The sequence below is a fragment of the Podarcis filfolensis genome, assembly GCF_964270895.1.
Source record: "Podarcis filfolensis genome assembly, chromosome: 5".
Classification (NCBI taxonomy): domain Eukaryota; kingdom Metazoa; phylum Chordata; class Lepidosauria; order Squamata; family Lacertidae; genus Podarcis; species Podarcis filfolensis.
The window spans coordinates 29,405,478-29,431,816 of NC_139608.1; the positions used below are offsets into that span (position 1 = coordinate 29,405,478).

The window sequence follows — 26,339 nt, forward strand, 5'->3', positions numbered from 1 at the left end:
ATCTCTTGGTGACTGTAATGGCTTTAGGGGTTGCTTGTGCGTAAGTTGCCGCCGCTCTGGGCTAGGTTGGCTGGTTAAACCATTTCTCACTGGACAACCATCCCCTCCGTGGTTGTTCAGTCGCTGACAGAATCCGTCAGTGGGCGTTTCTTAAACCTTTTCCAACATAAAAGTTGTTTGTCGCCCAGTCTCCTCCTACTCTCCCTGCGCGGAAGTCTTCTGCGCAGGGAGGGCGTGGGTAGCGGAGGACCTGTGCTCTCCCCGCTGGTGTCCAGTGAAGAGTCCCGGAGCCTGCTCTCTACTTCCCCCATTGGCCCCCCTCTATCCCTGGTGTTGCGCTGATTTTCTTCCCCAACCGGAGACCTGCCTCTCTCCCTGCTTGGCCCCTCTCCAGCATCGCTGTGGAGCCTCGCCTCCTCCTCTCGTTCCGATGGCAGTTCCCGGACAGTGACCTTACCCACAATGCCTTGCTCTGGGGGAGGACTCCCCCCCCCCGCTCTTTCCTCAGAGTGAAGGTAGAAGCACCTGTGGCTGATCAGGCCAGAAGAGGAATATGGAGCAGGAGCGAGAGAGGAGGGAGGAGATGGTGGCGGCAATGAGAGAGGAAAGAGGAAGTGGTAGGGACGCAGAAAAGGATAGCTGTGCCAGCCTCAGGCTGTGTAGTGTCTTTTGCTGGCCCTGTTGCGGAGAAACAACCCATGAGCCTTGGTTCCCACATAATACTAAGCCAGATGTGCTATGTGGTTCATTTCCCCGCTCTAAGAAAGGAGCAGCAAAGCAGAGACATTGAACTGTGTTGCACGTGTGCAGTTTCTGTAGCCATGATTTATGGCCAGTGTTGTGTGTGAATGAAGCCCCTGCTATGTTTCCTCAAGAGAGTGATTCAAATCCCTTCTGAAGCCTGTTGCTTTTCATGGGGATTTGGTAAAAACAGCCGGTTTTATTCTGCATTTTTATTTTGCTGTTATTTATGTATAAAGAGTGGTGATGTTATATAAATCAATTTATATAAACAACACTGAATGTACACATATTTTTGAAACACAGTTTCCTTCTAGATTTAAGATAAATAAATAAAAATATGATGCTAAGCCTCTTTTTAATATCCATCTTAATAGGGGCTTGCAACTACCTGACCTTAATCAGTACAAAAGCTGGCTGCATCAGGCTTTAGATCAAACCTTATACAAATAAATGAGTTTGTGTGTCTTTACCTATTCACTTTTATGTAATGTAATTTGGGGCATGGGGCCTTGGGAGCAAAGATCAGTGTCTGCTGTCTGATGAGGGACCTTGGAGCAGTCTATAAGCTGAAATAGAACTCATCTCACTGCACATGGAATAGAATGCAGAATTGCAGCCCATGGGTTGAACCCAGGCTAAGCTAGTCATGCTTTACTCCTATTGAAAACAATGGGACAAGTTTGCTGCAACTTTCAATGGAACTTAAACATGACCAGCTTATACTGGATCCAATTTAACATTTCTCCGGAAAACTGTTTCTAATTTTTACATCAAAATGACAAAATAAAAAATAACTGTTGCAGAAGTCCAAAATATAATGTATCTGTTGAAATTAGAAACTAAATAAAAGTTGCCTTGGAATAAATTACAAAATACCAGTTCAGGAGCATCAGATTTTTGCCAGTGTCTATGTTACAGAGGGCAGGTTGAAGGGCCTGTGTCAGTAGGTTCTGACAATGCAATTTCTGTGGTTTTTGGAGAAGACATTGATTTCTTTCATTAGCAGATGACATCAGCAGTGTTTATTTTGCACATGCCCGTCAATACTTTTTTGGCAAGATGAAAATGCTGGCGAAATCATAGCTGTAGTGAGAATTGGGCGAGTGCATAATTGCTTTTATTTTATTTATTTGCTAATGCAGGATTTCCAAAAAGTGGAGAGCAAGCAACTATCATATGGAGTCTTAGTCAATGGGTTGGGACAGGTCGATAGAAATTGCAGAAATTGATAGAAACACATTTTATAAACCTAGCTGAAAGCATATCATCAAACAAACAACAGCCAAAGTAATTTAAAAGGAAAATGCACACATTTGCTTGGGTCGCACATAACACTAAACCATGGTTTAGTGCTATGTGGATGAACTTCACTAAGCATGAATGAAATGTGGGCTTGCACACTCCTCTCCCCATCCTCTGTGACCAGGAGGACTGCCAGGTTTCTTTCCAGTTTTAAAAAATCTGAGCTTAGCGTTACATTCAAGCCAGGAACTCAGGTTTCAGAGTCTGGTTCCTTCAATATGCCAGCTTCATAATTTTTTGTTTGAAGTTGCCTTGTTAAAACTGACCAAAGTTAGCTAGAAACAAGGATTCCTAGTTCAAATGTAAACCAGATTTCATTTACTGGCTCCAACTCTTTAAAAACTTAGAGGAAAACACCATAATAAGCATTTTCTTTTTAGTTACTTTTATCAGTTACAGACCCGATGTAGTCTCAAACAAAATACAACTTGGCCTTCCCAATTAAAACTTACCCCGGTGCATTAATTAGCAAAAATGTTGCTTGTTTAGCTGATTAACAATGCAATTCTGTCCATGCCTACTCAAAAGTAAGTCCCATAGAGTTAGGGTTGGCATATTTCACAAAGTGAAAATCCAGAAAATCCAAAAGTTGTTGAGGTTTTTTTTGCAAAGTCTCCCTCCCCCCCCCAAAAAAAAGAAGGTTTTTTTTTTACCTATTTGTTAGGTAATCGCCAAAAAATCAACACTTCCTATATGGGCTGCTATACGCCCAGGTTTTTTCAGCCCTTTCAGCCACTTTCCAAAAATTCCGCCCTGATGCCAATTTTGACAGATGAATTCGGACTATGTCCAGGAAATTCCGGATGCATGACAGCCTTACATTGAGTACAATGATCCATATAAACATGTATATAATTGCAGTGTAGGGCTTCAAACCTATATAGACTCCTCTGGAAAGAAGTTGCCTGGAAAGAAGTTGCCTGAATTCAACAGAGGAAACTTCCTAATACTGTTTCCAATTGTCTAGTTCAGTATGATGAGACTGGCAGTGGCTTTCCAGGGTTTCAGACAGGGAGCATTCCCTGGCCTACCTGGCGTCAGAGGCAGAGGAAGGGGGTGCGGTAGGAGCGGGGCACCCCAGGTGTCACCACTGAGGGGGGTGACAAAATGCTGACCCGCTCTTGGGAGTGACGTGGTGGCTTGGGCGCCCGCAAGCTCCAACCTGCCCCAAACGGTCCACGCGCTGCCTCCCCATCAGCTGTAGGGCAACTGAGTGGAAGGAAGCAGGCAGACTCTTTTGAGGCCCCGCGGAGCATCCCGCCCCGGGATGCAAGGCGCATGTGCCGCCTCAGGAGCCCAATTGGCTTGCTCTGCCGCTGCCTGGCAATGCCAGGGATTAAACCTGAGACCTTCTACATGCAAAGCAGAAGTTCTGTCACTAACCTATGGCCCTTCCTCAGAGATGAATGGGGCCAATTCTCCTTCATGGTGAGAGTTGAAGTCACTTCTTGCTGCTTCTCAGTCCCATGCCTTATGCCACTTGATCTGAGTTACAATGCCTAGGATTGCACTGTCAACCTTGCAGCTTCAGCCTGCTATTATTCTGATTTTTCACTTTTCGTTCCTGCTCTTTGCCTCCAGATTGAGCCTTTCTTTGTCAGTGTGGCTCTTTTTGATATACGGGACAGCAGGAAGCTCTCTGCTGATTTTCACGTGGATCTAAACCATACTCTGGTTAGACAGATGATGTCAGGTCCTTCACCCTCATTGGAAAATGGTACTATTGAGTCTGCTGGCACCAAAGACGAGGAACCACAGGTCAAGGGGTTTCCAGAAGAATGGCTGAAGTACCCAAAACAGGTAACTAAAACTTCACTAGTTCCACAGGCATTTGCTTTTGACTCCTTAAAGCAGAAAATTATAGTTATTTATTTATAACTTTTTTTCTGTTCTTTAGCTGAAAAGGCTCTCAGTGTGACTTGCTAGGCTCAGTAGTATAATAGTCCCTGCCCTTGCAGCCAAGAGCTGGGCTTGGCTCATGGGAGCCTTTAGTTATTTAAACATTTCTCTCACATATTGGGACTTCTTCTGTCTTAGTGAATTTCGCCTCTTGTCTCCACAGGCTGTTTTCTCCATAAGTAACCCTCATTCCGAAATAGTTTTGGTGGCAAAGATTGAAAAGGTGCTCATGGGAAATATTGCTACCAGTGCAGAACCTTATATAAGGAATCCAGACTCTAACAAGGTAATGTGATCGAAAGATGGAATGCCTTCCGCAACCCAGGGGTCAAGTTGAACATTGTACTGAGAAGCCTCCTCAGAACTTGCTTTAGCAATCCATAGGACCACGGTGGATTTTCAGTTGTATGAACAATCTGCTTCTGCTTCTTTCTCATTGTCTGAGTATCTGATAGCTAAGTAATTGAACCTGCTGGGCTATGGTACTGATGGTTACAAATCCCTCCCCTCCCATAACTCAGCTAGGTCCATTGATGAAACCAACATAATGGTACCAGTTACTTAGAGCGGTGGCAGGCTGCCCTTCTCTGGAGGCCTTCAAGCAGGGGGATAGACAGCCACTTCTTGAAGATGCTCTTGCTCTTTATTGTCCTGCACTGGCAAGTGGGTCGGGCCCGATGGACAAATGAGCTTCCTCCAATTTTATGGCAGACCATTGGTTGGAGGAATCAACAAGTGCTTGAAATGTGCAGCTTTCGTGTCACTCTTTCCTTGTGAATAATTAAAACTTCAAGTGATCATCCAGCAGGGTAACATTTACAGTATGTTTATGGGATTTCAGATAGTTTCTTTATAGGAATTATTAATTTGTGGTTTCTTTTCCCTAGTGGGCCCAGAGAGTGTTAAAATCCAACAAGCAATTCTGCAGCAAGTTGGGGAAATACCGGATGCCCTTTGCCTGGTCTGTACGGTATGTAGCTGCCTTTGTAAATGTCATTTTCAGTGATTGATCATACCAACAGAGGCTGCGAAAGGAACTGGCAAGGCACAACAACAGCACTACCCCTATATAGAGGACTATGAATTGGTATAGTTCTCCAGGGCAAGCAAATGAAGAGAGCCAGTGTAGGGTAGTGGTTAGAGGGTTGGACTAGGAGAGCAGAGAGCAGAGTTCAAATCCCCACTCAGCCGTGAAGCTCAATGGGTGACTCATTGGTGGTTTTGGGTAGGGAGGATCCATTTCACTGGACCAGTATATGTATATGTGGATGTGTGTCTTCCTTCACCCTCTAAATACCATTCTCTCTCTCTCTCTCTCTATTCCGGACTCCTGTGACATACCCCTTTCTCCGTTCTGGCGATTCTGCTTTCCCTTCCTCAGTCTTCTGGTCTGTTCCCCTTTCCCTCCTACCCTCTTGGTCACTCCACTTTCTGTTCAGCTGCTGATCTGAACTTTAAAAACTACACAGAGCAGAAAAAGGAAGTTGGGGACATGATTCTCTCTCCCACTTCCTGTTTCACCTTTCTGTGCTTTTCAAGGCTGGGCGGAATTTCATTTCACTATTTTAAATTGCACATTAGTTTGAAATAGAGTGGTCCAGTGAGTGGCATTGACTTGACAAGTAACTGCATCTCACACTCATCCCATTTAATTCCTGCTCTTATATGTTACCGGACAGACAAGGTACCAATCCATATACAGGTAGCTCACAGACTGCAAAAGCAGCATTTAAATTAAAGCACAGGATAGCTTTAGCACGGCTGGTAATTGTGGATCAATAGTCCCTTCACATAACCAAAGTAAAGTTTCTGGAGTTCGTAGATTTATCCACATTTTAGGCTCACAAAGTGGAATTTGCCCTAGTAATTGCACAAGGCTATAAATAGATATTTCCACTAGACACATACAACAAGCTGTGCAAAATGTGGCTTGGCTATGATGAAAAGCAGAAATCTTGGACTGTGAATGTGCTTTCCATTTCTTTAATTTCTGGCTATAGTACTATTCCCATTTAATGTGGATTTTTATATTTTACTTTGTGCTATTATAATTTAAAGCAGGCACATACAGCCATAATGTAATCTTTACTCTTGAGTCACTCCTAATCTGACAGTATCTCAAGCTGGCCACTAAAACTGCCCTTTGTCACAACAGACGTTTCTGTGTCCTGGAATTTGGGTTGTTGCCCTGTACACTTTCCCAAGAGACAATAATTGCAGCACACATTAGAATTACAATGTGAGAAGTCAGTCTCCCTTTCTCATATTTCTACCACAGCTGCCAGAGTTTGCAAATAGGATTTGTACTTGGAGACCTCATTTCCCACAAAATATTTTCCATATAGCCTTCCTTCCATTCTATTATTCTATTATTTTCAAAAAAGGTGGGGGGAAATGTGGCCCTCCAGATGTTAGTGAATGACAGCTCTCATCATCCCACGGCTACTGGGCATGATGGCTAGGGCTGATGGGAGTGGGAACTGAACAACATCTGGAGCACCGAATATTACCAGACCATTTTAGAATCCAATATGTAGAATATCTCAATGACTTGTAATATTAGAAGTATCCTTTATGTCTGATTCTATATCTACCTAACCAACTGCTTCCCCAATATCCAGTGGTGGAGAATCTGAACCTGTATATCTTATGAAGGAAGGGCTTAAAACTAAGAGGTGAAGCATCAGAACCTAAACTTATCAGTTCTCTGGGTGGAAACTCACTCTTTTTTAAAAAGAAAATAAAGAAAAAGATTTTTAAAAATTGAAAAATTTTCAACATAAAATACAATAAAAGCCAAACTAGTCTGGGGGGGGGGGGGGATAAAGGAGAACCAAAATAAGAAATAAAAAGGAAGAGAGAAAAGAAGAAATAGAAGAAAAAGACATAAAAGCCGACTGTCACAATTATATCATAAACTTTATGCATATTCAGAAAAGTAGACCCTTTCTGGGAGCTTCAGTGGAAAGTCACTCTTATCATCTTATCCTCAGCCCATGTTTCCTTTCTAGAGAATACTTTTCACATTGGCTTACCTTGTTCTTTTTAATAAAAAAAGCATGCTGTTTTTCAAGATGGGGACAACTGCATCTTCAAGTAAGCTACAGAGGAGATATCAAAAAGATAAGACAAAATGTGGATGGTGGGAAGATCAAGGATAATGATCACTCATACCAAGGGGGAACAGAGAGCTGTCAGGAAAGGAATAGGGAGGGAGAGATGTTGCACATAGAGTTCAAAAGAAGCGAGTTTATTTGTATGCATGTGCCTACGGTTGCTTAACAATAGCAAGAACCCAAAGTCTCCCAACTCCACTGTACCCCCAAATAAGGCTGCTGAAATGAGAAAACTTAAGGTGAAATGGGGAGTAGACTTTCATGTGAGCTCAGTCTTCCCAGGCAACAAACAGCAGGTGTCCCCCTCAGCATTGATTCAGTCATTGACAGCCCCTTCAGCTTCCGTCTACACCCTCCCTGAGCCACTATTTTATACTTACCTTGGGACTGTAGTAAATACAAAGTAGATCCTGGAGCTCTTAAGCTTGCTCAGCCCTTCTTTAAAGCTGCATCCTAGAAAAACATCCTGATTCCCAACACTTTCTGTCGTGTTATGGCAATGGTACAGAATTTCTATATATGATTCAAAGTGTTGGTGCTGACCTTTAAAGCCCTAAATGGCCTTGGTCCAGTATATCTGAAGGAGCGTCTCCACCACCATCGTTCAGCTCGGACACTGAAGTCCAACGCCGCTGGCCTTCTGGTGGTTCCCTCAGTGCGAGAAGTGAGGTTACAGGGAACCAGGCAGAGGGTCTTCTCAGTATTGGTGCCCGCCCTATGGAATGCCCTCCCATCAGATGTCAAGGAAATAAACAACTACAGTGGTACCTCGAGTTAAGTACTTAATTCGTTCCAGAGGTCCGTTCTTAACCTGAAACTCTTCTTAACCTGAAGCACCACTTTAGCTAATGGGGCCTCCTGCTCCTGCCATGCCGCCGGAGCATGATTTCTGTTCTCATCCTGAAGCAAAGTTCTTAACCCGAGGTACTATTTCTGGGTTAGCGGAGTCTGTAACCTGAAGCGTCTGTAACCTGAAGCGTATGTAACCTGAGGTACCACTGTATCTGACTTTTAGAAGACATATGAAGGCAGCCCTGTTTAGAGAAGTTTTTGATGTTTTATTGTGTTTTTAATATTCTGTTGGGAGCCGCCCAGAGTGGCTGGGGAAACCCAGCCAGATGGGCAGGGTATAACTATATAATTGTTTGTTTGTTTGTTATGCAGCCCTGTGGCTGCATCTTCAGAAGTCAGTCTCACTCTGTTCTATGAGGTTTATTCCAAGGTGGCCAAAAAGTGTAAGAGGACAGGACTCCTGCACCTTAAAGTGTAGCATGAGAAGGCATCAATTCCCACATCTACCCCACCATTAAAGGTGCTCTGGTCACCCTAGTTTATTCCCAGGTAAATATGCATAGACTTGTACCCGCAACAAGAATGGAGGTACCTCCTTGATATTATCCTAAGTGCTGCCAGAAATCTGGTGTGTGGTGTGAATATTATTGAACTACTTGGATTTCAATGCCCACGCCACAATCTGACTGACGTATTGCTGAAAACCTCCAGATAAATTATGTTTACTTTTAGGTTTGGGGATTTTTTTTAAAAAAAGATGGAATTAATAAAAAGAAAGCTTGAAAGTAGAAACTCAGTGGCAAAGGAAGGAACTCATGCATCCCTAGAGATAATTAACAATAGCTTGGTTTACATTTCATATATTGTTTCCCCTTTGTTACAGACCAGTCTTTAAAGATAATCAGGGAAATATTGACAGAGAATCCCGGTTCTCACCTTTGTTCAGGCAAGAAAGTAGCAAAATTTCAACGGATGACTTAATGAAACTCGTCACAGAATACAGAAGGTAAGGAATCATTGCTTGGCTGTGTTGATTAACTCCTTTGCATCAATGGTTTTGTTTGCACAGAAGAGATGAGTGCCAAAACAACCACATTACATGGAATGGTTTTCACATTAGTCAGTTGCATGCCAAAGTGGGTTTCCAGCAAAGCTCTTTGGGAAAACTGGAGAGATGTTTGCTGCATTAACAAACTTTATGGCCGCTTGATTGTAGTGCTGAATAGAATTAATTTCAGTTGAAGCAAGGGGAAAGTGAAGGAATTAAAGATATATAGATACATTTCATGGAGGAGTGTTTTATCAGGTATATTGACTAAATGGAAGTACAAAGGGTTTTTTTCTTTTTTGCCAATTATTTTTTCTGGTTTTCCATAATTTTTAACAAATTGTCACCAAATTAATACAAATTCAATACAAATTTAAAAGATGACTTCCTACCCACCCTGATGTCCCCTCTATTTTCCTCCCTCTTTTGCTGCTCCCAATGAAATAATTTTTTCAGCTATTATTTCAAAATCCATTCACCCCCTTCTCCCTACACATCACCTGTTTCATTACCAATTTCTGCTGTGGCTTTTGTACATGGCTATAAAGGTAAAGGTACCCCTGCCCATATGGGCCAGTCTTGACAGACTCTAGGGTTGTGCGCTCATCTCACTCTAGAGGCCGGGAGCCAGCGCTGTCCGCAGACACTTCCGGGTCACGTGGCCAGCGTGACGAAGCTACTCTGGCGAGCCAGAGCCGCACACGGAAACGCCGTTTACCTTCCCGCTAGTAAGCGGTCCCTATTTATCTACTTGCACTCAGGGGTGCTTTCGAACTGCTAGGTTGGCAGGCGCTGAGACCGAGCAACGGGAGCGCACCCTGCCGCGGGGATTCGAACTGCCGACCATGCGATCGGCAAGTCCTAGGCGCTGAGGTTTTACCCACAGCGCCACCTGCGTCCACATGGCTATAACCTGTCCTCAAAATAGTCAAGTACAGTAAATCCTCTTTTATCTATCTATAATAGCCATTCATCAATTTTGAAACATTTCCTTCTGCTACCTCTTGAGTAACACTTTTCCAGAGAAAGACAGATCTTGCTTCCTCCCAGACAACATACACACATTCCTCTCTAACATGGCCTTCAACATTGCTGTCCGAGTAATAAACAACTCAAGCCTCACTGGTGCTGTGTGCAGAGGGTGAAAATGAAATCCATACACACACACACATACACACACACACACACACATATATATATACATACATTCCCCCTCTAACACTGCCAATCTCCCAGTGTCACCCACCCTTCACATTTCACCAAATTTAATCTGAATTTTTACATACAACCAGCTCATTAATAAATCATTAATAAATAAACATAATCCATATCTTTTCTTCTCTGTCTGAAAGTCTCTGAAGCTGTCAAGATGGTATACACTGTGGTCCGTCCTATCCCTTTCACTGTTCCTATTTCCAACTTCAAGCTCCAAGAGGGGTGGGTTGATGTAATCTCAACAGAATCCATATCTCCTCTCCATCCTCCCCACTAACTAATAAATCTTCCTGCACTCCATCCTGCAGATCCTCAGTTCCATTACATCCAACTCCACAGCTTATTCTCTTCTGAGTGCTTAACAGACAGACAGTCTAGTTCTTACCAATCTTTTCTTCTTTACTATTTTTGTTTCACAATACAAAGTTCCAAGGGGTGGTCAAAATCCCTCAAAAGTCCCTCAAGGTTGTTACTCTCCTCTTCCTTTCAGGCAAAATCTTTCGTTATAAAATAAAGTCCACTCTTCCCAACAACTTTGCATTCCATTACTTTTGGGGATGGTGAATAACATAGATCCCGAGAAAAGAAATATGACTTAAAATATTGCCTCTCCTCCCCTCCTTCCACCGTTCAAGCAAAGAAGAATTTAGCGTCTTTCATTCTTTCCAAACCTTCCCAAACAGATGATTTTCTCCTGCAGCATAAATCAAGATCTTTTCATGGGTTGGGGGTGCCTCTTCACTCGCCAATTATGTCCGAATTCAAAGGTATTCTGCAGCTCACCATGGTAGCTGGTTGGGGCTGTCCTTGGTCAGAGCCATTGAGCCCAGTGCCCTTAACTTTTCATCTGGGAGACAGGGATTTCCTACCCTGCTCACAAACAACAAAAAAGGCATTAACGGACAACCACGGTTCATGCCCTTTTGATACCCTCGAAAGGTTAGGGGAGACATGCACCTTTCCACCCCGCATTAATCTCCACCTGGGACCCCTCCCGGGTACTGGAGCACCCAAGAGGTTGACTTGCCGGGTTCACTGCAAAGCAGGAAGTCCCGTACAGAGTTGTTTTCATCCAGTAACTGCTTCATTTCATTAAGGGTCTTTTTCACCCCTCTCTATGTTCATGTTCAATGATTTAAAAGAATTTAACAAAGCAAGGCTTCTGTGTCGTCTTTGGAACTTTCATTATATGTTCAGGCTCCATACAGGAGCTGGTAACCCAACTGGTTTAGGGCTGTGTACAGCTCCCTGGGAAGGAATGCGGGTGGCGCTGTGGGTTAAACCACAGAGCCTAGGACTTGCTGATCAGAAGGTTGGCGGTTCAAATCCCTGCGACGGGGTGAGCTCCCGTTGCTTGGTCCCTCCTCCTGCCAACCTAGCAGTTCGAAAGCACGTCAAAGTGCAAGTAGATAAATAGGTACCGCTCCGGCGGGAAGGTAAACGGCATTTCCGTGTGCTGCTCTGGTTCACCAGAAGCGGCTTAGTCATGCTGGCCACATGACCCGGAAGTTGTACGCCGGCTCCCTCGGCCAGTAAAGCGAGATGAGCGCCGCAACCCCAGAGTCAGCCACGACTGGACCTAATAGTCGGGGTCCCTTTACCTTTCATAGCTGCCTGGCAGGGCTCTCAAGACAAGCCTGCTTTGGGTTTTCTCTTAAGCCAAGGGCCGAGAGAGTCCTAGGGTTACTCTGCACTTCAGGTTGCAGTACAAAATTAATCTTCAGTGGCTGAATCCAGCCTAGTTTGCTTTTTCAGAAGCTACAGCAATTCGTCATCAGCAAGGCTTTGTTCTATATGGCTTAGCAATTCTAGCCTTGATAATGCTTTTCAAATTTGTCATTGAAGAGCTTTCAGCAATGGAATAATGGTCACCTAGACAGAGCTTTCACTTCGTTCCTCATCCCTTCATTGTTACAATGCAGAAGCTGACACCGTTTTTTCAGCTAGGCGTAGCTGAATGACAATACAGTGAATATTGCTCAGAGTTATTTCCTACCATTATTACAATAATTGTTGCTGAAAAATAACAGGAATAAGATTAAATAAAAGAGTTCTTTTCCTGACAGTTACCTCACTTCTATTTGAGAAGAAAAATGGATTTTGCTGTAGTTCAGCAGTTCACTAAAATTTAATGTTTTGCTTTATTCTTTTCTTTGTGCCTTAAATCACTAATTCCGTTTTCCTTTATACTTTTGGGGGGGGGGTTCCTCCAAATGTTGCTGGACTATTTCTGTCATCAGCCCCAGTCGTATGGCCAATGGAGGATAATGAGAGTTGTAGTTCAGTAACATCTGGAGGGCCACAGTTCCCTAACCACTGCTTTATATGATGGTCCCACCGTTAATTTGTACTGAGAACTGTAGGTCTGTGAGAGGTCTCCTATCAGCTCTCAACACCATTAACAAACTCCAATTCCTTGATTTCTTTGGGGGAAACAATGACTATTAAAGTGGTATAAGAGTGCTTCAAACATACGGTGTGGATGTGATCAATGTCTGTGTTCAGTTACAACTCCTCTTGCTTATTCTGTCCGTGTCACCTTTTAAAAATATTATTCTGACATTTGCAGGGCAGAGAAGATCAACAAAATTCAGATCATACCTGGCAGCTTAGAAATCACAGTTGATTCTGTACCTTTGGAGCACCAAAGTATGATTCCAATTTATAATTTCTAAGAAATTGCTAACCATTGTGATGAGACACTGGGATTAAGTGGGAGGGGTGAATATCACTTTTAAAAAAAATTGGGTTGTTTTTATTGATACTGTGGTTGCTTTGCATAGGAGTGGAGTTTTGTGAAGGAGTTTGGTAGATAGGCAGATTTTGTACCGTTAACACATCTGACACTAGGCTACATTGCGTATCACCACATCTGTGCTCCACAGAATTTCATGGATAAAACCATTTTCAATTTCAAACATTCCATACAAGCAGCAAAAGTAGAAGCATGACTGTCTTAGTCTTCCTTCCCATACATTTTCAGACCTTGTGTGATGGAAAAAGATGCCCTTTTTTTCTCACATGGGGACAGAGATAATATCCCCCATCTTCACATGAGCCCTAAGAACATACACAAAGGAAATATGTATCACTCGTGTTTCCTCCTCTGCCAGTTTCATAGGATTTCCTCCTTTGTCAGTCGCACTTCAACAAATTCTGCATCCATAGGCATCTGCAGGAATTTTTCCAGGTGGGGGAAGGATGAAAGTAAAACACTGAACAGGGAAAGCAGGCTGATTTCTCACAAAAACATGAGATGAATAGTACCTGTACATTTACTTTTGTATCACATATTCTGGGCAACCTAGTCAGATGGGCAGCCTACAAATAATAAAATTCTACACATGCTAGAATTATGCTCTTTTTAAAAGGTAAACCAGGAATTTGTGTCTCTCCCCCCCCCAGTTCCCACCCTGTGGACGCCCATGTGTGCATCTTTACATAGTGTGCATCTTTACATAGTGTTATTATTGGACTGAAGACGTCTTCAGTCCAAAGCTTTCCAATTACCCAAATATTTATTCCAAACAGGAGGATATAATATGCCAGTTCTGGAGGGTTTTGCAGCCCAGGGAACCCCCAACTTCCCCAAAAAATCACCCAGAAAGGAAAACAGACAAGAGGGAAGCACCACTCATCCCTCGCTGCTGCTGGCTGCCCAGCAGGGTTTGAATATTTCACATCTTCCAAGATTCAGCACTCCCCAACCCCACCAAGATATTGCTCAGCCAAGTATGAGTTTTGACCCAGAAAACAAACGTCTGATTGATTGATTCATCAAGAACTGTGATAGTGTGGTTGTTGTGGGGGTTGTAGGGAAGAGGTATAAGAAGCCCTGCTGTGTTTGCTGGGCTTTCTAGGTTATAGCCCATAATAGTAAAAGGCTGCAGTTTTGTGACTAAAGGGTTTTCTTTCTTTCTTTTTCTTTCTCAAGATTGTGTAACATCATCTTTTATTCCAATCAAGCCATTCAACGATATCAAGGAGCACCAGCCCACAGTAGAGGTGGAAGAATTTGTCCAAGAATCGACAAAGTACTCCCAGACTTACAGAGTATATAAAAACCAAATCTACATCTATCCCAAACATCTGAAATACGATAGCCAAAAATGCTTCAACAAGGTATGCCAAAGCCAGAGCCTTAGCACAGCAACCCTCAGTGTGTTTACTCAAAAGTAAGTCCCTCTTAGTTCAGCGGGACTTACCTATCAACTACTTTGCGACTAAAATCTCGATTCCCTTAAACTGAAGGATTCACAAGCAGCTTTCAGTGCATAGGTTAGATCCCTAGCAATTAAGTGATGCTTTCAATTATTCAGCTGCTTGGCCTCAGCTGTTCTCACAAGGGATTTGAGTGCGATTAAGCAGTTGAATGCTAGCTTCGTTGCTCCTTGAAAGCTCACTGTGCTCCTAATAACCATTCACCAAGAGATAATTTGGCCCTTAGTTTGCAACGAATATAGAATACGTCTGAACCCTATTCACCTTTGGAACCCCCAGTTGTACACACATTTATGTAAAAATAAGACCTGTTGATTTTATTAATAGCATTTGGACCTGTATAGCAGAATTTCCTGTGGAACAGGCCTCTCGTTTCTGTTTGTTTCTTTTGCGCAATTTAAAAAATGCATTTCGTTTTCCAAAATCTCAATCAGGGTTAATGAACTGACAAACTATAGTAGCTAATGACACTAGAGAAACAGCTGCAATGTAATGGAACCAGGATTGATTCTAAACACACTTTCATTAAGATGTGCTTCACTGAAATAAATGAGACCTTCTTTAAAGCAGGGCTCAACCACATAGACATACCCTGTTAAAAAAAAATCACATTTAAGAACGCAGTATGTCCAAATACAGAACTCCAGTGTTAAACCTGAAAAAATAAAGATAAATTAATCATCGTTTTGAATATTACTATATACAGAATGTGAATTATAACCAAAGCAAGGTTTAAAAGTGCAGGGTTGGCTTTCTGTGTTCATATACTCCAGTTGATAAGAGGTTAAATATTTTGCAGTCTTCTTTCTGGCTTCATAACACTGCTCTGGTTTGCTCTCAACTTGGCAGCATAGTTCCAGATTTGGAACAAAGCCTTGTATTTCACACGTCTTTAATTTGCATGTAATTTATGAGCTAATAATTTCCATTTGCACCTTTCTCTTACAGGCACGGAATATAACAGTCTGCATTGAATTTAAAAGTTCCGATGAAGAAGGAGCCAAACCCATGAAGGTGAGCAGAGATGGATCTCATTCACAAAGCAATAGGTCAAAAGCAATTTCTTTGGCAGCCACACGACTGAGGCTGTTCCATGCATTGTTTGTATTTCCATAACAATCCTTTATAATGACAATTATTAGTAGGACTTCTGGAAATGCTTATTCTGCAGTACTTAGAATCATAGAATTATAGAGCTGGAAGGTACCCAAAGGGTCATCTAGTCCAACCTCCTCCGATGCAGGAATCTCTCTGCCAGAGGACTACCCAACTTCTGTTTAAAAATTCCAGTAGAGTCCACCATCCTACACTGTCAAACAGCTCTTACCATCTGAAAATGATTCCTAATGTTTAGTCAGAATCTCATTTCCTATCATTTGAAACCATTGGTTCAGGTCTTGCCCCTGGAGGTAGGTAAGTAGGTAGGTAGGTAGGTAGATGAGAGGACATTGTACACTGGACTGTTTCATGTGTGTGTGTGTGTGTGTGTGAGAGAGAGAGAGAGAGAGAGAGAGAGAGAGAGAGAGAGAGAGAGAGAAACAGTCCAGTGTACACTGCCGTCTCATATAAAGTACGATCCACATCAATTCTTCCAGCCCCATTATGACAAGAGTTCATATAAGTTATGAAAATCCAAGTTGATAAAGCCTTCAGAGCTTTGGGCACTTAAAGCAGTTATTTTTTTTAATTTTATTTTATTGTTTTTTTTTATAAAATATTTATTAAGGTTTTACAAAAAACAGAAGTTTACAGAATAAAAAGAGAGCATAAAAAAAAGATTTTAAAAAAATACAAAAAATACAAAAATACACAGAGAAGAAAAAAGAAAAATATACAAGATACAAAAAGCAAATAGGTAAAAAAATTAAAAACAAATCCATTTTTTGATATTTTTAAGCTCATTTGCTTGTTTCCTTGACCTCCTCACACCTCCCCTTTTTGTATTCCCATTTACATAATCAATTCAGCAAATCCTTACCCTCTTTCATTTATCTTAACTCTATATCTTAACATATTATAGCTATATATTTTCATCCATTATCAATCCATTTTTGCATATTCTTATTAACTTTGTTGCTAATGCCACTTAATTTCAATCCAGCATCATTTTAACATTCATTAATTTTACAATATTTCTGCAAATAGTCTTTAAATTTCTTCCAATCTTCTTCCACCAACTCTTCTCCCTGGTCTCAGATTCTGCCAGTCATTTCCGCCAATTCCATATAGTCCATCACCTTCATCTGCCACTCTTCCAGGGTGGGTAAATCTTGTGTCTTCCAATACTTAGCAATAAGTATTCTTGCTGCTGTTGTTGCATACATAAAGAAAGTTCTATCCTTCTTTGGCACCAATTGGCCGACTATGCCCAAGAGAAAGGCCTCTGGTTTCTTCAGGAAGGTATATTTAAATACCTTTTTCATTTCATTATAGATCATCTCCCAGAAAGCCTTAATCTTTGGGCACGTCCACCAGAGGTGAAAGAATGTACCTTCATTTTCTTTACATTTCCAACATTTATTATCGGGCAGGTGATATATTTTTGCAAGCTTGACTGGTGTCATGTACCACCTGTATATCATTTTCATAATATTCTCTCTTAAGGCATTACATGCCGTAAATTTCATACCGGTGGTCCACAACTGTTCCCAGTCAGCAAACATAATGTTATGTCCAACATCTTGTGCCCATTTAATCATAGCAGATTTAACCGTTTCATCCTGCGTGTTCCATTTTAACAGCAAGTTATACATTCTTGAAAGTATCTTAGTTTTGGGATCTAACAGTTCTGTTTCCAATTTTGATTTTTCCACCTAGAAGCCAATTTTTTTGTCCAAATTATAGGCCTCTCTTATTTGAGAATAATGAAACCAGTCTCGCACTTTATCTTTTAATTTCTCAAAACTCTGCAATTTCAATTTGTCTCCTTCTTGCTCCAAAATTTCCCAATATTTCGGCCACTTGGCCTCCATATTGAGCTTTTTCTGAGCCTTTGCTTCCATCGGTGATAGCCACCTTGGGGTTTTATTTTCAAATAAGTCTTTATATCTTATCCAGACATTAAACAATGCTTTCCCGACAATATGGTTTTTAAATGCTTTATGTGCTTTAACCTTGTCGTACCACAAATATGCATGCCACCCAAAAACGTTATTAAAACCTTCTAAGTCCAAAATGTCTGTGTTCTCAAGAAGCAGCCAATCTTTCAACAAGCAGAATGCTGCTGATTCATAGTAAAGTTTAAGGTCTGGCAGGGCAAATCCACCTCTTTCCTTTGCATCAATATTTTAAATTTTATTCTGGGCTTCTTGCCCTGCCAGACAAATCTAGAAATGTCTCTCTGCCACTTCTTGAAACAATCCATTTTGTCCAAAATTTGCAATGATTGAAACAAAAATAACATTCTTGGCAATACATTCATCTTTATAACAGCAATTCGACCCAACAAGGAAAGCTTGACCATATTTCTAAGTCCTTTTTCACTTCTGACCAACATTTCTCATAGTTATCTTTAAATAAGTTTAAGTTCTTAGCAGTCATATTAACCCCCAGGTATTTTACTTTCTTAACCAATGTTAAACCTGTCTCCTTCTGAAACCTCTCTTTCTCAATCGGTGTTAATTTTTTCTCAAGAACTTTAGTTTTTAACTTGTTCAACTTAAATCCTGCCACATGACCTAATTCTTGAATCAATTCTAATACTCTTTTAGTACTAGATTCTGGCTCCTGTAGCGTCAAAACTAAGTCATCTGCGAAAGCTTTCAGTTTGGATTGTTTGGCTCCGACCTGTATACCTTTAATCAGACGGTCCCTTCTAATCATATTTAGCAAAACCTCCAGGACCGAAATAAAAAGCAATGGGGAAATTGGGCAGCCTTGTCGTGTCCCTTTCTCTATCTTGAATTCCTCTGTCACCACATTGTTAACTATTAGTTTAGCCTTTTGTTCTGAGTAAATTGCACTTATACCATTTTCAAACCCTTGACCAACCCCCATCCCCTGGAGATTTTTCTTCATAAAATTCCAAGAAATATTGTCAAAGGCTTTCTCCGCATCTACAAAAATTAAAACTGCTTTAGTATTGATGTTCACTTGCAACTTCTCCAAAATGTTAATTATATTCCTCGTGTTGTCAGACAAGTGTCTACCTGGGAGAAAGCCAGCTTGGTCCTTATGTATCTCTTCCACTAATACTTTTTTTAATCTATTAGCCAAAATATCAGCAAATATTTTATAATCCACATTGAGCAGGGATATGGGGCGGTAGTTCTTAAGTTGTGTCTTTTCAGACTCAATTTTCGGTATAAGCGTAATGTAGGCTTCCTTCCACGACTCTGGTGCTTTTTTCCCCTCCAAAATTTCATTACAGACCTCCTTTAGTGGTTGAATTATCCAATCTTTCAAAGATCTATAATATTTTGAGGTTAGGCCATCCGGCCCTGGAGATTTGTCCAACTGCATATTCTGAATGGCACCTTCTACCTCCTGTTCTGTAATTTTATGGTTCAGCATTATCTTGTTTTCTTGAGAGATTTTTTGTAATCCATTTGTTTTTTAAAATTGGTCTATGTCAAACTCTTTCTGTGGCCCTTGTGTATATAACTGTTTAAAATACCTCTGGAAGCATTTTCTAATTTCCACTGGATTCTGAATGTTCTTTCCTTCCACTTCCAAGTTAGTAATAGTATTGAGCTTTTGTCTTTTTTTCATTTGCCAAGCTAACAATTTTCCACATTTATTAGCCGATTCAAATGTCCTTTGTCTCATTTGTTTGATTTTCCATTCAATTCGTCATCTTCATATATTGCACTTGATATAACTTTATATCTCTCAGAATCTCTTGTGACTTTGGTTTCGCTCTCAGTTTCTTCTCACCCTCTTTTATTTTTTCCAAAATTTTATCTTTTTTCTCATTTTGGGCTCTCTTCTTTATTGCATTCTGTTGAATCAGAAATCCCCTCATAACTGCTTTGCTTGCGTCCCAGATTATTCTTTTTTCAGTAATGGTGTTCAAATTTATCTCAAAGTAGTCTCTCAAGGTTTTTTGGGCCTTCTTAATAACCTCTTGATCTCTAAACAAGGTGTCATTCATCCTCCATCTGAAGGAACCGGTTGGTGTTAGTTTCATCTCCATTTTCACAGCATTATGGTCGGAGCAAGTTTTGGGGCAAATTTCCACTTTTCGAGTCTTAGGTGCCAGTCCTCTAGTTATCCATATTTGGTCAATTCTTGTCCATGTCATTTTGGCTTCAGAAAAGAAGGTTCCCTCTCTTCCCAAGGGGTTCTTAGTTCTCCAAATGTCAATCAAGTCCATATTGTCAGTCAATTCAAAAAAGGTTTTTGGTAGTCTGCCATCTTTGGTTACAACCTGTCTCTGCGACTTGTCCATATTTGTAGATACCACTCCATTCATATCTCCCATCATAATAATGTTGTAATCCATATAGTCTAACAATCCTACACTGTCAAACAGCTCTTACCATCTGAAAATGATTCCTAATGTTTAGTCAGAATCTCATTTCCTATCATTTGAAACCATTGGTTCAGGTCTTGCCCCCTGGAGGTAGGTAAGTAGGTAGGTAGGTAGGTAGATGAGAGGACATTGTACACTGGACTGTTTCGTGTGTGTGTGTGTGAGAGAGAGAGAGAGAGAGAGAGAGAGAGAGAGAGAGAGAGAAACAGTCCAGTGTACACTGTCGTCTCATATAAAGTACGATCCACATCAATTCTTCCAGCCCCATTATGACAAGAGTTCATATAAGTTATGAAAATCCAAGTTGATAAAGCCTTCAGAGCTTTGGGCACTTAAAGCAGTTGTTGGGAATACAATCCACAAAATGTTACAAACGAATTAAAGCACAATCTATTTGAACAGTGTATCTACGGAAAGCCTGGTGGACCACTCTTTGCATCAGCAGCATATACAGCTGTTCTACATCATTCACAGAACCCTGATTTTTACGATGAGGTAAGCTTATTTTATTGTGACTTCATATGTATTACTACTATTTAGGATACATCTAATGGCTAAAGCTCTCAGTCCCGCCACCTTCACAGGCATGCTTGGTGGGGACACGGGAGAGGGCCTTCTCGGTAGCTGCTCCTAGATTTTAGAACTCCCTTCCTAGAGAAGTTAGACTGGCTCCCTTCTTGTTGTCCTTCCGTTGGCAAGAGAAGACAGGCCTTTAGGAACTGACTCTTTTTAAGGAAAGGGCTGGGGCTGTGAGGTGGTTCTATACACACACACAGTTTTTGAAAATTATAAGATACACGGTCAATTATTTTGTTTGTTATTGTGTACAACATAAAAACATAATACTACAATAACTTCAAGTAAAACATTAATAAAGACAGGTTAGTTGAAAAAAACATGTTCCAAAGGCTTGCCTGAACAGTGCTGTTTTTTAAAAGACATCTTTTAAAAAGTAATAGACTTACGTAACTGGGTAGAGTTTTGTACTCTCATCCCCATTTCATGCACAAGTTACACAGCATGGAGACAAGAGGGGCAGCTGTCTGTATTGAAATGATGATAAGTTAAGATCAGGCTCAAGCCATCCAGGAGCCCTCTCTTGCTCTTGTCTCAACTAAAGATGGTTTCTACATTTTACATTTCAGGTGAAGCTTGAGCTGCCTACTCAACTTCATAAGAAGCACCACATTCTCTTTTCATTTTATCATGTCACCTGTGACATAAATGCGAAAGCTAATGCCAAAAAGAAAGAGGCCCTGGAAACATCAGGTAGCTATACTTTGATCGAAGCCATGATTTGTATTGTTTCTTTTTTACGTAGTATCATTTTAGGTCAAGCATTTATGACAAGATTAGTTTTTTGTATGACCATCATTGCTTCGCTTTATTTCAATAAAGCAAAATGTTCTAATGCTAATTAAACCTCCTTTTGGGTGCAGTGGGATATGCTTGGCTACCTTTATTGAAAGATGACCAGCTAGTGTCTCAAGAACACAGCATACCAGTGGCAACCAGCCTGCCTCCCGGTTATCTGAGCCTTCAGGATCCTGCAGCTGGAAAGGTATTGTGTAGCATTTGAATTTTGTGTCTCTCCTGCAAAAAGAAAAGTGTCTGTGAATCTTGCAATTTGAAATCTTTATAGTATTTGTGCAATTTTATTATCCTTGGCGTCTGACACTGCCTTACTGAAATGAAGGCGAAAGATAGGTTACGGAAGTAAACCTCAAGCTCACAGACACACATTGCCTCATGTGTACAGTGTGTGTGTGTGTGTGAGAGAGAGAGAGAGAGAGAGAGAGAGAGAGAGAGAGAATCACCTCATACAACCACATCCTTTTTCTGTGGTGGCTGGATCTGGTAGATAATTGTGTATGCACGCATTGCTTCACCTGGCACATTTTGCATGCAGTGTGGATTACTTGAGAGAATTTTCTTCTATGCTGCACCTGCTGTAGAGCTGACACAGTGAAGTACAGTGTAAATATGCCCTTCGCATTAAGACACATGGGTGTTTTTCTTCTGGTTGTTGGTTATAATCCCATTCATGTCTGGAATCACATACTGAACAGCTACTTCTGTTCTGGACATCTACAAATAGGTGCATCATTTTCTGGTTCTGGGTAGTCTATAAAATATGCGGCGACATAACTTTGGATTAGGGGTAGTGGATATTGTGCTGGTGTCCAACAATGTTTAGGCCTCATCTGCCCTTTGCATTTAAATCAGCATCATATCACTTTAAACAGTCATGGCTTCCCCCAAAGAGAGTTATTATGAGACACCTTTTACCATCACAGAGGGAAGAGGAATTGACTGTTAAACCACTCAGAAACTGTAGCTCGGTGAAGGGAATAAGAGTCTCCTAACAATTCTCAGTACCCTTAACAAACTACAGTTCCCAGAATTCTTTGGAGAAAGCCATGTCTGTTTAAAATGGCATGATACTGCTTTAAATGCATAGTGCAGATGGTGCCAGGTTGGCTACTCTTGCTTTTGATAACACTGTCAAAGGGAGGGGGGAGGTACCAGTGCCAAGGGCCTTCTGGCGATTCCCTCCCTGCGAGAAGCCAAGTTACAGGGAACCAGGCAGAGGGCCTTCTCGGTAGTGGCACCCGCCCTGTGGAACTCCCTCCCACCAGATGTAAAAGAGAAAAAACAACTACCAGACTTTTAGAAGACATCTGAAGGCAGCCCTGTTTAGGGAAGCTTTTAATGTTTAATAGACTATTGTATTTTAATATTCTGTTGGAAGCCATCCAGAGTGGCTGGGGAAACCCAGCCAGATGGGCGGGATATAAATAAATTGTTGTTGTTGTTGCTTAAATTGGACATGTGCACAGAATTTTACATTTCCAGTGACAGGAGGAATTTGACTCAGTATTTCATTTTATAAATTTAGACATGGTGATTTTTATAAATTTAGACAAATATGATTAGTCCTGCCCATGTGTTTCCAGTATTCATACACTTATCACTACAGGGAAGTGTCTCCATTCTGAAAATGGTACCTCTGAATGGATCCAACAGAAGGCTGAGGTTCTGAAAGACTGAATGTTCGGCTGTTTAATGGCATCCTCCATTTTCCCATTTTCCCCCTTGGAACGATCCTGCACCATGTTTTAGCAAGTGTTACAAATCTAGTGTTACAAATTAAGGAACTGACTAGAAATACGTGCTGTTTGTATTGTTTGCAGCACAGTGGAAGTGACGTGAAGTGGGTAGATGGAGGGAAGCCACTCTTCAAAGTGTCTTCGTTGGTTGTATCGACAGTTTATACTCAGGTGAGCACCTTTACGAAAATTTATCTTGGTGAAAGGCAGTCTGTGTGAAAGGCTGAATACAAAGGCTGCATGTAGAATTTCTGCTTAGCGTTTCAGAAGGGTCACCATGGTTTTCATTTTACGGATGCAGTATTGAAAATGAATGTATAGATAGGCAAATCTAAAAAATCTAAAATCCAAAAAAAGTAGTACAGTGGTACCTCGGGTTAAGTACTTAATTTGTTCCGGAGGTCTGTTCTTAACCTGAAGCACCACTTTAGCTAATGGGGCCTACTGCTGCTGCTGTGCCGCCAGAGCACGATTTCTGTTCTCATCCTGAAGCAAAGTTCTTAACCTGAAGCACTATTTCTGGGTTAGCGGAGTCTGTAACCTGAAGCATACGTAACCTGAAGCGTATGTAACCTGAGGTACCACTGTATAAGCACTGATAACTGGGAAACACCGGCCTGCAAGTGCTCCAACTGGAGAACAGTCTTCACCAAAAGTGTCATGGACTTTGAAGAAGCACGAACTCAGGGCGAAAAGGAGAATCAAGCTAAGAGGAAGTCACGTTTGGCAAACCCTCACCGTGATCAACTCCTATGCAGAAACCTATGTCCCCACTGTGGAAGGACATGTGGATCCAGAATTGGCCTCCACAGTCACTTACCGACTCACTATTAAGACTGTTTTCATGGAAGGCAATCTTACTCAGCTACGAGTGATCACCAAAGGAGAAAGATAGACTATTTAAACTAAATAATAGTTTAATAAATTGTAATAAATTGTTTAATATGGATATACCATACTCACTTCCTCAAGGAATTACAGTGGTACCTTGGTTTAAGAACAGCTTAGTTTATGAACAACTTGGATTAAGAACGCTACAAACCCAGAAGTAGGTGTTTTGGTTTGTGAACTTTGCCTTGGAGAAGCCGAACATGTTCCGCTTCCTGTTGAGTGTGTTCCATTTGTAAATTGAGTCCCCCGCTGCTATGGGAAAGCACACCTTGGTTTAAGAACACTTTGGTTTAAGAAGGGACTTCCGGAACGGATTAAGTTCATAAACCAAGGTACCACTGTATACAAAGATTGTCAAAACAAAAATTTCACAGCAGTCCTGAGCTATGGTTGGCAGCAGCAGAGCAACAGATCAGCCACCACATCTGAAGCCCTGGTAGCGCATGCTGGGTCAGGGCAGGTAGGGGGAAAGGCTGCCTTCATTTTTTTGTGTGTGAGAAGCCCGGATCAAGCCCCTTTCAGAGGAATGGATGGGCTTAGGATGTGGAGATTTATGGTTGGCCATGCTCTGCTTTATCCTATTCTGGGGCTCTGTGCTGGCTGCCACCAGCAGTCGTGTTCCATCCATCAAGCTTTCCATGATGACAGTGGGGGCCTCTGGTGGACAACAGCAGCAGGTGGGGGACCTCTTTCACATTCCTCCAGCAGCACAGATCCATGGGGTAAGATTCTGCACAGTAAATAGCTAAAGAAAACAGGCTAATTATATCTTTTGCTGAAAGAGGGAGGGTGCAGGTATTTGTAAAAATACAATCTTCTTTTCTAGGAAGTCAGTGACACTGCTGACACTGCAACAGATCTGATCAATGCTGAATAAAACATGAAAAACATATATAAAGGAGTGGTGCAGAAGTGAACTGTATCAGGCTAATTTTTCATTGTTTCATTGCTTGCCATTACACTTCTGCTTATAAGAATGCAAGTCAGTATTTCTGACACTTCACTGTCATTTTGTGTATCACTTTGAAATAGACTGAGTGTCAGTAGTTTTGGTGTTGTATTCCGCTGCTGCTGAAATAGTTCGATGGAATTTGATACATTTTTAATGATGAATTCGTACTGCTGTTTTGTTTCTTGTTCATATATGGTTGGATTTCCCTCTGCTCCTATTGGAGGAAGAGCAGGATACAATGTGTACATGATGTAGGTATAAATAAGTAAATAATGTATTTTGCTGCTTTTAGGATCCATATCTGAATAGATTTTTCCAGCAGTGCCAAAAAAGGAACAGGGATCTATCCCAACCACCTACCTCAAACTTTATCATCTCCTGTAAGGTAAGATGATAAATGATAATGGCAGTGTTAATGATAATGATGCATTTGACAGTAGTGATAAAGATGAGATTACCACTAAGTAATGCTACGTTTTGACTTTGCCTTTTGAATAACTCCCATTGTATCAGTTTTAGAAATGCACACATATTCACAATAATGGATGGCATGTTGCTGAATAGCTCCAAAGCAACTTTGCAAATGACACTGATTGCCCCCCCCCACACACAAAAGGTTTACCCCAAAAGTTACAGGCCCATGGCAAATGTTTAATACCTGCCCACCTAAGTTCACCATTCACAGCATGGGCTGCTTAAAAAAAGGAACTTATCCTCCTCTCTCCCAAATGAAAAAAATTAATCATCCTGCCTGGTCACACTGATGTAACTTTTATTTACCACTGGTGATCAGGCAAGTGGTTATTTACAAGGTTGTTCTGGAGCATTCAAGAAAACTCCAGGGTACACAATGTTTGCTTTCCTTATTTGACTCCCAGGAACTGTATTACCTTGTGTGTTGCTGTTTACTGTCCTTCCCATTCATTATGTGAGTGCATAGGTGGTAGAACACCATAAGAGCATCCCTATGTCCAGTAGAGACCAGTAGCGGCCTGCGTAGCAGCATATTGCTGGTGCTTACCAGAGAGGGGATAAGGCGTGGGGAGCTCAGAGCTGTTTGGGAATGTAATCGCAAGAGCGTCTGATTGGCTCTGTTGTGCCACACAACCATGAACTCCCCTTGCTTCACCCCTCACCTTCTTTCTCCAATGAGAGCTAGCGACACGCTATGTTTGGAAGCCAGGAGATCAGCAATGCCCCATGTACAGCACTGCGTGTCTAATACCATAAGAAGAGCCATGCCAGATCTGACCAGAGAGTCATCTAGTCCAGCCTTCTGTTCCCACAGTGAGTGGCCAGGTGTGTTTGGGAAGCACACAGGCAGGATATGAACGGAATAGTTATCTCCTGTTCGTATTCCCCAGTAACTGCCATTCAGGCATGATGATTCTGATCAGGGGGTGGGGCTGGGATTAGTATATAGCCATCACTGATAGTTTTGATGTCATTTATCATGACCAGGCATTCTTTTATTCTCCCTGAATGTGTATAATCCCCTTTTAAAGTCATGAAAGTTGGAGGAATCACTGCAGCTTGTCCTAGGTTCACTGGTGTTGTTTTTTGAACAATAATTGTC

General features: G+C 41.5%; 2 protein-coding genes across 22 annotated transcripts in view; one reads left to right on the plus strand and one right to left on the minus strand.

Annotated features, from left to right (window-relative positions):
• Positions 1–26,339, minus strand: part of LOC310762549 (uncharacterized protein) — a 537,990-nt gene that overhangs the window by 271,481 nt on the left and 240,170 nt on the right. The window lies entirely within an intron of this gene.
• DOCK10 (dedicator of cytokinesis 10) overlaps positions 1–26,339 on the plus strand; it is a 181,373-nt gene that overhangs the window by 103,003 nt on the left and 52,031 nt on the right. For all 21 annotated transcript variants that reach the window (XR_014548062.1, XM_083613642.1, XM_083613645.1 and 18 more), the window contains exons 12-23: positions 3,628–3,846; positions 4,109–4,231; positions 4,833–4,915; positions 8,737–8,859; positions 12,686–12,765; positions 14,051–14,238; positions 15,286–15,351; positions 20,213–20,305; positions 20,956–21,079; positions 21,250–21,371; positions 23,005–23,091; positions 25,056–25,148. Coding sequence is in view for 20 of the 21 variants with exons in the window: in XM_083613642.1 (XP_083469768.1) it covers positions 3,628–3,846; positions 4,109–4,231; positions 4,833–4,915; positions 8,737–8,859; positions 12,686–12,765; positions 14,051–14,238; positions 15,286–15,351; positions 20,213–20,305; positions 20,956–21,079; positions 21,250–21,371; positions 23,005–23,091; positions 25,056–25,148 (1,401 nt within the window). In the remaining variant the exon portion in view is untranslated. The remainder of the gene's footprint in view (positions 1–3,627; positions 3,847–4,108; positions 4,232–4,832; positions 4,916–8,736; positions 8,860–12,685; positions 12,766–14,050; positions 14,239–15,285; positions 15,352–20,212; positions 20,306–20,955; positions 21,080–21,249; positions 21,372–23,004; positions 23,092–25,055; positions 25,149–26,339) is intronic.